The sequence below is a fragment of the Pseudophryne corroboree genome, chromosome 12 (genome assembly GCF_028390025.1).
Source record: "Pseudophryne corroboree isolate aPseCor3 chromosome 12, aPseCor3.hap2, whole genome shotgun sequence".
Classification (NCBI taxonomy): Eukaryota; Metazoa; Chordata; class Amphibia; order Anura; family Myobatrachidae; genus Pseudophryne; species Pseudophryne corroboree.
This window is the reverse complement of record NC_086455.1, coordinates 46177843-46192331: the sequence shown is the minus strand read 5'-3', so window position 1 is coordinate 46192331 and position 14489 is coordinate 46177843. Positions and strand designations below refer to the sequence as shown.

Here is a 14489-nt window from a genome sequence, read left to right as displayed (position 1 = left end):
TAGGGGCACCGTGAGATCTCAACATAGTGTTGGGATTCCTTAAAATCATATTGGTTTGAACCGCTCAAATCTGTGGATTTGAAATGTCTCACATGGAAAGTGACCATGCTGTTGACCAATATCTCACATGGAAAGTGACCTTGTTGTTAGTCCTGGCCTCGGCCAGGCGATTGTCAAAAAGAATGGGCGGTTTTGTTTTACAAAAGCCCATATTAGAATTTTCCATTTGAACAGGGCAGAACTGGGACTCGTCTCCAGTTTCTTCCTAAAGGGGTGTCAGCGTTGTCACCTGAAACAACCTATTGTGGTGCCTGCGGCTACTGGGGACTTGGAGGACTCCAAGTTACTAGACGTTGTCAGGGCCCTAAAAATATATATATATATATATATATATATATATATATAGTTAGGACGGCTGGAGTCAGAAAGTCTGACTTGCTGTTTATATTGTATGCACCCAACAAGCTGGGTGCTCCTGCTTCTAAGCAGTCTATTGCACACTAGATTTGTAGTACAATTCAGCTTGCACATTCTGTGGCAGGCCTGCCACAGCCGAAATATGTAGATGCCCATTCCACAAGGAAGGTGGCCTCATCCTGGGCGGCTGCCCGAGGAGTCTCGGCATTATAACTTTGCCGAGCAGCTACGTGGTCAGGGGAGAACACGTTTGTAAAATTTTACAAATTTGATACTCTGGCTAAAGAGGACCTGGAGTTCTCTCATTCGGTGCTGCAGAGTCATCCGCACTCTCCCGCCCGTTTGGGAGCTTTGGTATAATCCCCATGGTCCTGACGGAGTCCCCAGCATCCACTAGGACGTTAGAGAAAATAAGAATTTACTTACCGATAATTCTATTTCTCGTAGTCCGTAGTGGATGCTGGGCGCCCATCCCAAGTGCGGATTGTCTGCAATGCTTGTACATAGTTATTGTTACAAAAATCGGGTTATTACTATTGTTGTGAGCCATTTTTTCAGAGGCTACTTCGTTTTGTTATCATACTGTTAACTGGGTTCAGATCACAAGTTGTACGGTGTGATTGGTGTGGCTGGTATGAGTCTTACCCGGGATTCAAGATCCTTCCTTATTGTGTACGCTCGTCCGGGCACAGTACCTAACTGAGGCTTGGAGGAGGGTCATAGGGGCAGGAGCCAGTACACACCATGTGACCTAAAAAGCTTTTTAGATGTGCCCTGTCTCCTGCGGAGCCCGCTATTCCCCATGGTCCTGACGGAGTCCCCAGCATCCACTACGGACTACGAGAAATAGAATTATCGGTAAGTAAATTCTTATTTTCTGGTATTTGCAGCACTCCCGGTCTTAGCTTATCAGAATAAACAGGTCATAATATATATAAATATTATAAAAGCAACATTGAAAAGTCAGACGCACAGTCCCCGGCTACAGGCAAGCAGCAAAGGGAGCAACCTGCAAACTACCAGAGATCACCGTAGGTTAAGGTAGGGAAATCATAGCAAAGGTTAGACAGAGCCTGCCTCCCTTTTCACCCCTCCATTAGGGCTGATTAGCCTATTGTGCCCCACTGGCCCAATCCCGCCAATGCCACGCCGCTGCTCAGGCTAAAGGCACACGTAAGTGCCAGAGAGCCAGAGCAGAGGTCTGCTTCCAGTTTGCATTCCGCAGTGGAGCGCAAATCCTGAAAGTGCTGCAGTCGGGTAGATTAGGAATCGGCCCGACAGACTCGGCAGTTGGGCCAGACAGGTGGGATCTTACCCACTATCCTGGTGGCCCAATCTGCCCCAGGTCCATACTCAAATGTAAATTGCAATATAAAAATAATGCTGCACAGTATTTTGTGGGCAACATGCAGAAGCAGCGGGTAGTTACCCTGCATGCAAACATAATAAATGTATTTGCACCCCTTGCAGCGCAGTATGGTTTGCCAAGGTGCAGAGGTACTTGCTTTACTCCCACCTCAGAATTAGGCACATATTTTAAAAGTATCATTCTTTTATAGAACTCTAATCTAGATTATAAACTTTGTACATCTGAAGAAATAGTCCCCATGGGAGCAAGAGCTTTAACCATAAGCAAACCACATTTCCTATCAGGCATTATTACATATCTTTTGTACAGCTGGGTAATGCCTTATATTCTGTGCATGCAGGGCCGGTTCTAGACCATGTGGCGCCCTAGTGCGCGCTGTAGGCGTGCGTCCCAAAAATTGGGGCGTGGCTTTATGGGGAAGGGGCGTGGTCAGTTGTGCCCCCAGTAGTTGTTCCCCCTGTAGCTGTGCCACTAATAGCGCCGCTTACCAAAAAAATAAATAAATGCCATCCCCGCTCATGCTTCCCAACTGCTGCTGTCCTCCATCTCCGTCCGCCGGCGCCACTCCTCGGATCTATGGGAGAGACCTCATGACGCCTCTTCCATAGCACTGCAAAGACACTAGAGGTCAATTATGACCTCTAGCGTCTATGGCCGCTCCCACAATTCCGTGTGGTGCGCGATGACATCATTGAGTACGGCACGGCACCAGTAGCGGATCTTGCGGTGGCCCCCTCTGAACAGCGACACCCCGGGCAAAAATCCTGCTTGCCCGTGGCAAGATCCTCTACTGTGTGCATGGAACAGTGTGAACAAAACCTAAACAATATTTCCAAGTTTTCACACCTGGTGAATGATATAAAGTTTTGTTGAGGTGAAATATGGCCCTAATTTCCTCTTGCTGTTTTTCATTCAGGCTCTTACTGTTGTGGGAGTCATACCAGGTTGTGATCTGACTCCAGAAGCCGCATTGGCAAAACTATCCTATGTTCTTGGTAAAACCCACCTCACCTTGGAACAGAAGAAACAGGTAAACCGATCTCCACTGTGTGTTTGCGAGCTCATATTTATGGCTTGATAATTATATAACCTAGACCTGATTTTTCAGTACACAGCAGAGACAGCCATTTTGTGTGTTTTAACTATCAGTACCTTGAGTCACCAGTGAGTTTTCAGGAAAATTAGTTCAGCCCACAAAATGTCTTCCCCCGCCTTGTGTAATGCACTGATGCCTTTTGCTGCTAATCTACAACACCGTTTTCCCTATGGGACCCATGCTATATGGAAGTATGCAACCCCATTCTGTTTTCATATATATGCAAAGTACGTATGTGTATATACTGTGTATGTGTATGTATGGATGTATGTGTGTGTGTGTGTGTGTGTGTGTGTGTGTGTGTGTGTGTGTGTGTGTATTTATTTATTATTTATTTATTTATTTTTGGTCCTTAAATTATTCTTTCTCCAGCAGGGACCACAGGTTATCCACAGGATAACATTGGGATATGATGAAGCGACAGCGGATTTGCACCAGTCGGTCAAAGCTTTTTGGCCTCCCAGCATGCAACGGGCCCGTTCATATATCCCTGTCTCCTGGCTCAGGCAAATCAGTTTTTTGTTTGGTGCGGCAGAAGCCGGACCATAGTCAGAGGGCTGCTGGTTTTTAGCAGCCATAAGCTTTCTTGTTTTATTTTAATAGTCTTACTGTTTTTTTCTTAAGTGTTCTTTCTAAAAAGTCTCTTATACGTACCTTAGAAAGCGTCGCTCCAACAACTCTCCGCCGGGTCGCGACAACGCTTACCCACGAGTACAGTGCTGTTTCGGCAGGCGTCTGTGTCGGATGTACTAGCAGATCCAGCAGACGTTACCAGGCTGTGGCTGGAGCACGGGGAGAAGGTAAGGCATCTGTTCCGCTTAGAAGGGGAATACGGACACAGCCGCACTGTTTTGGGAGGAGACTACCAAACAGCTGATGCGGCTGCCACCTCAGGTGCACCAGCGCTAGGCCTTAGGGATCAGAGGCTCCAGAAATAGTGTGAGGCCGCGATCCCTAGGGTTGATGTCAGCAGTGGGGAGTCAGACGCTCTCCTGGTCGCCCCTCCCCCCGGTTCATGACCAGTTTCTTCCGAGTCTCCCGCCATGAACTGTTTCCCCGCTTCCGTCTGTACGCGAAGGGGACCCAGTCACAGCATAGGCGGCTGTGTGACTGGTGCGTCTGTGTTCACTATAGGTTCATGGAGCGGCAGTGTACACTAGTAGCGTCTGGATACACTCAGCGTTCGCAAATGTATTGATGGGTCTTGGTTGCCGGGTGAGTCTCCCTGTATCCCACTGTATTGAGTACGGGTAATACAGCACTAAGTCTCTATCTACCTTTTGAGTATGAATCGTTAGATAAGTGCCTATTGCATATTATTACTGTTTCTTTCGCTATGCGTCTGAATACGGTAGATCTGTTTAAACATGGTTCAGTAATATTTTCTCCTACATACTTGATATGTATTTGTAGTTGATGATGTGCTCATATTGCTTATTATACTAATGTATAACATGTGACTGACTGCTAGTGTGTTTGCTGACTTTACTATAATTCTGTCAGGTTTTTTTCTATTCCGATCCTCAATGCTGGTGCATGGGTAGGGTCGGATTGTAGGTCACTTTAAAAATCTTAAAGTGATTACAGTCACAAATTGCGTAGTACACTGTGGAAGTGTCTGATTATTTATCATGTCTAAGAGCGGCAAAGGTGAGGAAGATACACTCACAGCAACACCAACACTCATATCATGTTTGTCTTGCAAAGCTGGTGTTAACCTCTCAGGATCTGGTTCAGGATGGTTTGTGTGCAAATTATTTTAGCATTCACCAGGGTCTCTTGAAAAATACAAGGCATATTCAGGTGCAGGTTGATCCACCTTGGGCTGTGTTTGCACAGACTTTGGGGGTAATTCCAAGTTGATTGCAGCAGGATTTTGTTAGCAGTTGGGCAAAACCATGTGCACTGCAGGGGAGGCAGATATAACATGTGCAGAAAGAGTTAGATTTGGGTGGGTTATTTTATTTCTGTGCAGGGTAAATACTGGCTGCTTTATTTTTACACTGCAAATTAGATTGCAGATTGAACACACCACACCCAAATCTAACCTCCCCTGCAGTGCACATGGTTTTGCCCAACTACTAAAAAAAATTCCTGCTACGATCAACTTGGAATTACCCCCTTTATCCAGTATAGCTGAAAGGACAATTCCTCCAACTCCTGTACCGGGGATAGGTTAACCATTACTTGCAGCTTCTCACCTGTGGTGTATCACTTCCAGCAGCTGCCTCTCAAAAGAAACAGGCTGATAAGCCGGGGGTAAGTAAATCTTCATCCTTACAGGCTAAACATGGTTCGGATGAGGATTCAGCGAAGGTTGAAAGTTTAATTCTACTTCGGCATACGAAGAGGAGGAGGAGGCTTGGGCTTCGCACAATAAGAAGTTTAGAATTCCTAAGAAATGGAATTCCAGTTATCCTTTTACAGCCGGGGATTGTTTAAAAGGGGAGGTTGCTCCTAAAATAGATATGCATGTGATTCGATTAGTGCTAAAATCTACATTTCTCTAACGTCCTAAGTGGATGCTGGGGACTCCGTAAGGACCATGGGGAATAGCGGCTCCGCAGGAGACTGGGCACAAAAGTAAAGCTTTAGAACTACCTGGTGTGCACTGGCTCCTCCCCCTATGACCCTCCTCCAAGCCTCAGTTAGTTAGATTTTTGTGCCCGAACGAGAAGGGTGCACACTAGGTGGCTCTCCTGAGCTGCTTAGTGAAAAGTTTAGTTTTAGGTTTTTTATTTTCAGTGAGACCTGCAGGCAACAGGCTCACTGCATCGAGGGACTAAGGGGAGAAGAAGCGAACTCACCTGCGTGCAGAGTGGATTGGGGTTCTTAGGCTACTGGACATTAGCTCCAGAGGGACGATCACAGGCCCAGCCATGGATGGGTCCCAGAGCCGCGCCGCCGGCCCCCTTACAGAGCCAGAAGACAGAAGAGGTCCGGAAAATCGGCGGCAGAAGACGTCCTGTCTTCAACAAGGTAGCGCACAGCACTGCAGCTGTGCGCCATTGCTCTCAGCACACTTCACACTCTGGTCACTGAGGGTGCAGGGCGCTGGGGGGGGGCGCCCTGAGACGCAATAAAAACACCTTGGATGGCAAAAAATGCATCACATATAGCTCCTGGGCTATATGGATGAATTTAACCCCTGCCAGAATACATAGAAAAACGGGAGATAAGGCTGCCGATAAGGGGGCGGAGCCTATCTCCTCAGCACACTGGCGCCATTTTCCCTCACAACTCCGTTGGAGGGAAGCTCCCTGGCTCTCCCCTGCAGTCACTACACTACAGAAAGGGTTAAAAAAGAGAAGGGGGGCACTAATTACGCGCAGTATTAAAGATACAGCAGCTATAAGGGGAAAAACACTTATATAAGGTTATCCCTGTATATATATATAGCGCTCTGGTGTGTGCTGGCAAACTCTCCCTCTGTCTCCCCAAAGGGCTAGTGGGGTCCTGTCCTCTATCAGAGCATTCCCTGTGTGTGTGCTGTATGTCGGTACGTTTGTGTCGACATGTATGAGGAGAAAAATGATGTGGAGACGGAGCAGATTGCCTGTAATAGTGATGTCACCCCCTAGGGGGTCGACACCTGAGTGGATGAACTGTTGGAAGGAATTACGTAACAGTGTCAGCTCTGTATAAAAGACAGTGGTTGACATGAGACAGCCGGCTACTCAGCTTGTGCCTGTCCAGACGTCTCATAGGCCGTCAGGGGCTCTAAAGCGCCCGTTACCTCAGATGGCAGATATAGACGCCGACACGGATACTGACTCCAGTGTCGACGGTGAAGAGACAAATGTAACTTCCAGTAGGGCCACACGTTACATGATAGAGGCAATGAAAAATGTTTTACACATTTCTGATAATACGAGTACCACCAAAAAGGGGTATTATGTTCGGTGAGGAAAAACTACCTGTAGTTTTCCTGAATCTGAGAAATTAAATGAGGTGTGTGATGATGCGTGGTTTTCCCCCGATAACAACTGATAATTTCTAAAATGTTATTGGCATTATATCCTTTCCCGCCAGAGGTTCGGGTGTGTTGGGAAACACCCCCTAGGGTGGAAGCGCTCACACGCTTGTAAGAACAAGGGCTCTACCCTCTCCTGAGATGGCCGCCCTTAAGGATCCTGCTGATAGAAAGCAGGAGGGCATCCTAAAAGGTATTTACACACATACTGGTGTTATACTGCGACCAGCAATCGCCTCAGCCTGGATGTGCAGTGCTGGGTTGGCGTGGTCGGATTCCCTGACTGAAAATATTGATACCCTAGATAGGGACAGTATATTATTGCCTATAGAGCATTTAAAAGATGCATTTCTATATATGCGTGATGCACAGCGGAATATTTGCCGACTGGCATCAAGTCTAAGTGCGTTGTCCATTTCTACCAGTAGAGGGTTATGGACACGACAGTGGTCAGGTGATGCGGATTCCAAACGGCATTTGGAAGTATTGCCTTATTAAGGGGAGGAGTTATTTGGGGTCGGTCTTTCAGACCTGGTGGCCACGGCAACAGCTGGGAAATCCACGTTTGTACCCCAGGTCGCCTCTCAACATGAGAAGACGCCGTATTATCAGGCGCAGTCTTTTCGTGGGCAAGCGGGCAAAAGGTTCCTCATTTCTGCCCCGTGACAGAGGGAGAGGAAAAAGGCTGCAGAAATCAGCCAGTTCCCAGGAACAGAAACCCTCTCCCGCCTCTGCCAAGCCCTCAGTATGACGCTGGGCTTTACAAGCAGAATCAGGCACGGTGGGGGCCCGTCTCAATGAATTTCAGCGCGCAGTGGGCTAACTCGCAAGTAGACCCCTGGATCCTTCAGGTGATATCTCAGGGGTACAAATTGGAATTCGAGACGTCTCCCCCTCGCCGTTTCCTAAAGTCGGCTTTACCGATGTCTCCTTCTGACAGGGAGACCGTTTTGGAAGCCATTCACAAGCTGTATTCCCAGCAGGTGATAATCAAGGTACCCCTCCTGCAACAGGGAACGGGGTATTATTCCACACTGTTGTGGTACCGAAGCCGGACGGCTCGGTGAGACCGATTCTAAATCTAAAATCTTTGAACACTTACATACAGAGGTTCAAATTCAAGATTGAGTCACTCAGAGCAGTGATTGCGAACCTGGAAGAAGAGGACTACATGATGTCTCGGTACATCAAGGATGCTTACCTTCATGTCCCAATTTACCCTTCTCACCAAGGGTACCTCAGGTTTATGGTACAGAACTGTCACTATCAGTTTCAGACGCTGCCGTATGGATGGTCCACGGCACCCCGGGTCTTTACCAAGGTAATGGCCGAAATGATGATACTCCTTCAAAGGAAGGGAATTTTAGTTATCCCTTACTTGGACGATTCCCTGATAAGGGTAAGATCCAGGGAACAGTTGGAGGTCGGTGTAGCACTATCTCAGGTAGTGTTGCGGCAGCACGATTGGATTCTCAATATTCCAAAATCGCAGCTGATTCCGACGACTCGTCTTCTGTTCTTAGGGATGATCCTGGACACAGTTCAGAAAAAGGTGTTTCTCCCGGAGGAGAAAGTCAGGGAGTTATCCGAGCTAGTCGGGAACCTCCTATAACCGAGCCAAGTCTCGGTACATCAATGAGATGGTTCTGGAAAAAATGGTGGCTTCCTATGAAGCAATCCCATGCGGCAGATTCCACGCAAGAACTTTCCAGTGGGACCTGCTGGACAAATGGTCTGGGTCGCATCTTCAGATGCATCAGCGGATAACCCTGTCACCAAGCACAAGGGTGTCTCTCCTGTGGTGGTTGCAGAGTGCTCATCTTCTAGAGGGCCGCACATTCAGGACTGGGTCCTGGTGACCACGGATGCCAGCCTGAGAGGCTGGGGAGCAGTCACACAGGGAAGGAATTTCCAGAGCTTATGGTCAAGCCTGGATACATCACTTCACATAAATATCCTGAAGCTAAGGGCCATTTACAATGCTCTAAGCTCAGCAAGACCTCTGCTTCAAGGTCACCCGGAGTTGATCCATTCGGACAACATCACGGCAGTCACCCACGTAAACAGACAGGGCGACACAAGAAGCAGAAGGGCAATGGCAGAAGCTGCAAGGATTCTTCGCTGGGCGGAAAATCATGTGATAGCACTGTCAGCAGTATTCATTCCGGGAGTGTACAACTGGGAAGCAGACTTCCTCAGCAGACACGACCTCCACCCGGGAGAGTGGGGACTTCACCCAGAAGTCTTCCACATGTTTATAAAACTCGACAAGTATTGCGCCAGGTCAAGGGACCCTCAGGCAATAGCTGTAGACGCTCTGGTAACACAGTGGGTGTACCAGTCAGTGTATGTGTTCCCTCCTCTGCCTCTCATAACCAAGGTACTGAGAATTATAAGATGGAGAGGAGTAAGCACTATATTCGTGGCTCCGGATTGGCCAAGAAGGACTTGGTAACCGGAACTTCAAGAGATGCTCACGGAGGATCCGTGGCCTCTACCTCTAAGAAGGGACCTGCTCCAGCAAGGACCCTGTCTGTTCCAAGACTTACCGCGGCTGCGTTTAACGGCAGGGCGGTTGAACGCCGGATCCTGAAGGAAAAAGGCATTCCGGATGAAGTCATCCCTATCCTGATCAAAGCCAGGAAAGATATAACCGCAAAACATTATCACCGCATTTGGCGAAAATATGTTGCGTGGTGCGAGGCCAGTAAGGCCCCGACGGAGGAATTTTCAACTAGGTCGATTCCTACATTTCCTGCAAACAGGAGTGTCTATGGACCTGAAATGGGGGTCCATTAAGGTTCAAATTTCGGCCCTGTCAATTTTCTTCCAAAAAGAACTAGCTTCAGTCCCTGAAGTTCAGACGTTTGTGAAAGGGGTACTGTATATACAGCCTCCTTTTGTGCCTCCAGTGGCACCTTGGGATCTAAATGTAGTTTTTGGGTTCCAAAAGTCACATTGGTTTGAACCACTTAAATATGTGGAGTTAAAATATCTCACATGGAAAGTGGTCATGCTGTTGGTCCTGGCCTGGGCCAGGTGCGTGTCAGAATTGGCGGCTTTATCCTGTAAAAGCCCTCATCTGATTTTTCATTCGGACAGGGCGGAATTGAGGACTTGTCCTCAGTTTCTCCCTAAGGTGGTTTTCAGCGTTTCACCTGAATCAACCTATTGTGGTGCCTGCGGCTACTAGGGACTTGGAGGACTCCAAGTTGCTAGACGTTGTCAGAGCCCTGGAAATATAGGTTTCCAGGACGGCTGGAGTCAGAAAATCTGACTCGTTGTTTATTCTGTATGCACCCAACAAGCTGGGTTCTCCTGCTTCTAAGCAGACTATTGCTCGTTGGATTTGTAGTACAATTCAGCTTGCACATTCTGTGGCAGGCCTGCCACAGCCAAAATCTGTAAAAGCCCATTCCACAAGGAAGGTGGGCTCATCTTGGGCGGCTGCCCGAGGGGTCTCGGCTTTACAACTTTGCCGAGCAGCTACTTGGTCAGGAGCAAATTTGTTTGTAAAATTCTACAAATTTGATACCCTGGCTGAGGAGGACCTGGAGTTCTCTCATTCGGTGCTGCAGAGTCATCCGCACTCTCCCGCCCGTTTGGGAGCTTTGGTATAATCCCCATGGTCCTTACGGAGTCCCCAGCATCCACTTAGGACGTTAGAGAAAATAAGAATTTACTTACCGATAATTCTATTTCTCGTAGTCCGTAGTGGATGCTGGGCGCCCATCCCAAGTGCGGATTGTCTGCAATACTGGTACATAGTTATTGTTACCAAAAAATCGGGTTATTGCTGTAGTGAGCCATCTTTTCTAGAGGCTCCTCTGTTATCATGCTGTTAACTGGGTTTAGATCACAAGTTATATGGTGTGATTGGTGTGGCTGGTATGAGTCTTACCCGGGATTCAAAATCCTTCCTTATTGTGTACGCTCGTCCGGGCACAGTATCCTAACTGAGGCTTGGAGGAGGGTCATAGGGGGAGGAGCCAGTGCACACCAGGTAGTTCTAAAGCTTTACTTTTGTGCCCAGTCTCCTGCGGAGCCGCTATTCCCCATGGTCCTTACGGAGTCCCCAGCATCCACTACGGACTACGAGAAATAGAATTATCGGTAAGTAAATTCTTATTTTACCTTTTGCCTTCAACATCATTAAATGATGTCACTGATAGGCGAGTGGATGTTTTTTTTAAAAACAATTTTTTCCCTTTCTGGGGCAGTCATAAGACCAGCCATGGCTTCAGCTTGGATGGCAAAGGCAGTGGCTGCCTGGGCTGATGTATTGGAGGGGGATTTTTCAATAGCATCTAGTTAGCAAAAGTCCCATATAAAACAGGCTGCAATATTCTTGGAAGAAGCAGCATTGGATATGGGCAGAGCCGGCCATAGGCATAGGCAAACTAGGCAATTGCCTAGGGCATTTGATATGCCTAGGGGCATCAGCAGCTTTTGCTGATTAAAATGATATGCGGTATGTAGCATTTCATATGCAGATACAGCCACAGTCTCACACAGTATATAGGCATGCTGCATATCAGTTTAATCAGCAGAAGCTGCTTGTGCATCCTAGCCACTTAGCAATGCAAATAAGATGCATTTTCATAAAAAAAAGATGCCCGACGTTAGCATTGATGCAAGATTTGTGAGGACACATCTGTATCCAAGCAGAGGCAGAGGTCACAGTGTTACTGGCAGTGTGAGTGCTGTGTGCATGTGAGTGTGTTGGTTGTGCAGTAGTGTTCGGAATATGTGTAAGGAGCATTATGTGTCATGTAAAAATGCATTAATAATGTGCAACATATGTGTAAAGGGCCACTATGTGTGTCATTATGTGTATAAGGGCATTAATAATGTGCGGCATATGTGTAACAGGGTACTACTGTATGTGTGTCATTATGTGTATAGGGGCACTAATAATGTGCAACAAATGTGTAGGGGGCACTATGTGTGTCATTATGTGTATAAGTGCATTAATAATGTGCGGCATATGTGTAAGGGACATTATGTGTAAAAGGGCATTAATAAAGGTTGTCAAAATGTGTAAGGCGCATTATGTTTATAAGGACATTAATGTGTCTCATGTGTAAGGGGCATTACTGTGTGGAATTGTGTATAAATGCATTACTAATGTGTGGCATTATGTGTATAAGGTGCTCTACTATGTGGCGTTGAATATAGAAAGGGCACTACTGTGTCGTTTAATGCGAATAAAGAGCAATAAGGTGTGGTGTAATGTGAATAAGGAGCAATTCACTGTGATGTAATGTGAATAAGGGGCTCCACTGTGAGAAGTAACGTTTATAAGGTAAAGTGATACTACTGTGGGATGTAATATGAATTATGGACACTATCGCAAGATAAAATGTGAATAAAGTTGCAGTACTGTGTGGCGTAATTGGAATTGGGGTTACTATTGTGTGACCATGCCCCTTCCCAGCAAGAAGATGCCCCTTTTTGGGCTGTGCGTCAAATGTGCGAACTGTCCCTATTTAAAATATAGGGGGTACAAGGACGGCTATGGGCGAGGGGTGATGGTGCTGGGAAAGAGGTGCAAGGTCAGAGGCAGAACCAGCGGTGGCGCTAGGGGGCACCAGCCAAAATCTTGCCTAGGTCATCATATTGGTTAGGGCCGGCTCTGGATATGGGTACTATTTCCTCCAGGGCATTAGCTCCAACAATAGCTGCTCGCAGAGCAGTTTGGCTACGTACGTGGAAAGTTGATTCAGAATCTAAGAAGGTTTTGGAATCTGTGCCTTTTTCTGGAGATATTCTTTTTTGGTAAAGAATTGACAGATATTTTGGAGTCAGAAGCAGACTCCAAGAAGGTAAAGTTTCCTTTCACATACAATTTCAAACCTAAAGTTCCATCTTTTTGGCCCTTTCGGTCTCCAGGAAAAGCTAAAGGAAAAAGTAATGGCAGTCAGTCCCAATGCAACAAGTCTGGTAAGACTAAAAAGCATTGGGCTACCAGAGGATCGGTTGGTAAAACAGATAATAAGCCATCAGCCTGATGGTGCGGGCCTCCACCTGGGGGATCCAAGGATGGGGGGCCGACTTCTTCAGTTTGCACAGATCTGGCAGCAGTCTACAACAGATGTCTGGGTACAAGAAGCGGTATCTCTTGGGTATGCTTTTGCCTTCAAGAAGCACCCACCTCAAAGGTTTTTTTTGTGCCAGCCCGTCTCGGTTAGAGGCTAAGGCCAGGGCTTTGCAAGAGGCAGTTCAGAAATTGCTTCAGTTAGGAGTAGTCATTTCAGTTCCTCCTTCACAACGAGGACAGGGTTTTTACTCCAACCTGTTTCTAGTTCAGAATCCAAATGGGTCATTCCAGCCCATTCTCCATCTCAAAGTGCAGAACAAATACATTTGAGTACCTTGGTTTCATATAGAGACTTTACGTTCCATCGTTTTGGCCATGGAGCCAGGGGATTATATGGTATCCCTGGATATACAGGATGCTTACCTACATGTTCATATAGCACTGTCCCATCAGTGTTATCTCAGGTTCGCTATCCTCCAACAGCATTTTCAGTTCCAGGCCCTAACTTTTGGGTTAGCCACAGCCCCCAGAGTATTTACCAAGATTATGGTGGTAATGGCAGCTTATCTCCACCAGCAGGGGATAAGAATTTTTCCATACCTCGACGATCTTTTAATCCTGGCACAGTCTCAGAAATTGCTTCTGTTTCATCTGCAACAGACACGAGTGGCTCATAAATTGGGCAAAATAGTCTCTGGTTCCGTCACAGCGGATGACTCACTTGGGGGCTGTGCTGGATTCAAGTCTTCTGGGAGTAAATTTACCTCTGAACAAGATATCCAAGGTTCAGTCAAGGATTCAGGACTTGCTACACAATCAAAAGGTATCCATTCACGTAGCAAAGCATGTGATGGGATTGATGTCAACATTCAACATGGTGGAGTATGCACAGTTCCAATCCAGGCCTCTGCAGCTTCTGGGGTTGCATCAGACGATAAAAACGCAGACTATGGTTCTTACGATAGAAGTAAGAAGGTCATTAGCCTGGTGGCTACAGACATCCCATCTGGACAAGGGGAGATCCTTTTGGATATCAGATTGGGAAATTCTGACAACAGATGCCAGTCTCCAGGGCTGGGGAGCAGTGTCAGGAAGGTTGTGTTTTCAGGGGCAATGGACCCAGGAAGTAGGTTGCCTGCCAATAAATACACTGCTCAAAAAAATAAAGGGAATACTAAAATAACACATCCTAGATCTGAATGAATGAAATATTCTTATTAAATACTTTGTTCTTTACATAGTTGAATGTGCTGGCAACAAAATCACACAAAAAATATCAATGGAAATCAAATTTATTAACACATGGAGGTCTTTGGAGTCAAACTCAAAATTAAAGTGGAAAAACACACTACAGGCTGATCCAACTGTGATGTAATGTCCTTTAAAACAAGTCAAAATGAGGCTCAGTAGTGTGTGTGGCCTCCACGTGCCTGTATGACCTCCCTACAACGCCTGGGCATGCTCCTGATGAGGTGGCGGATGGTCTCCTAAAGGGGTCTCCTCCCTGACCTGGACTAAAGCATCCGCGAACTCCTGGACAGTCTCTGTGGTGCAACGTGGCGTTGGTCTATGGAGCGAGACATGATGTCCCAGA

General features: G+C 46.9%; 1 protein-coding gene across 1 annotated transcript in view; it reads left to right on the top strand.

Annotated features, from left to right (window-relative positions):
* ASPG (asparaginase) overlaps window positions 1-14489 on the top strand; it is a 162820-nt gene that overhangs the window by 93711 nt on the left and 54620 nt on the right. Inside the window, exon 9 of the mRNA XM_063947436.1 lies at window positions 2703-2816. Coding sequence (XP_063803506.1) covers window positions 2703-2816 — 114 coding nt within the window. The remainder of the gene's footprint in view (window positions 1-2702; window positions 2817-14489) is intronic.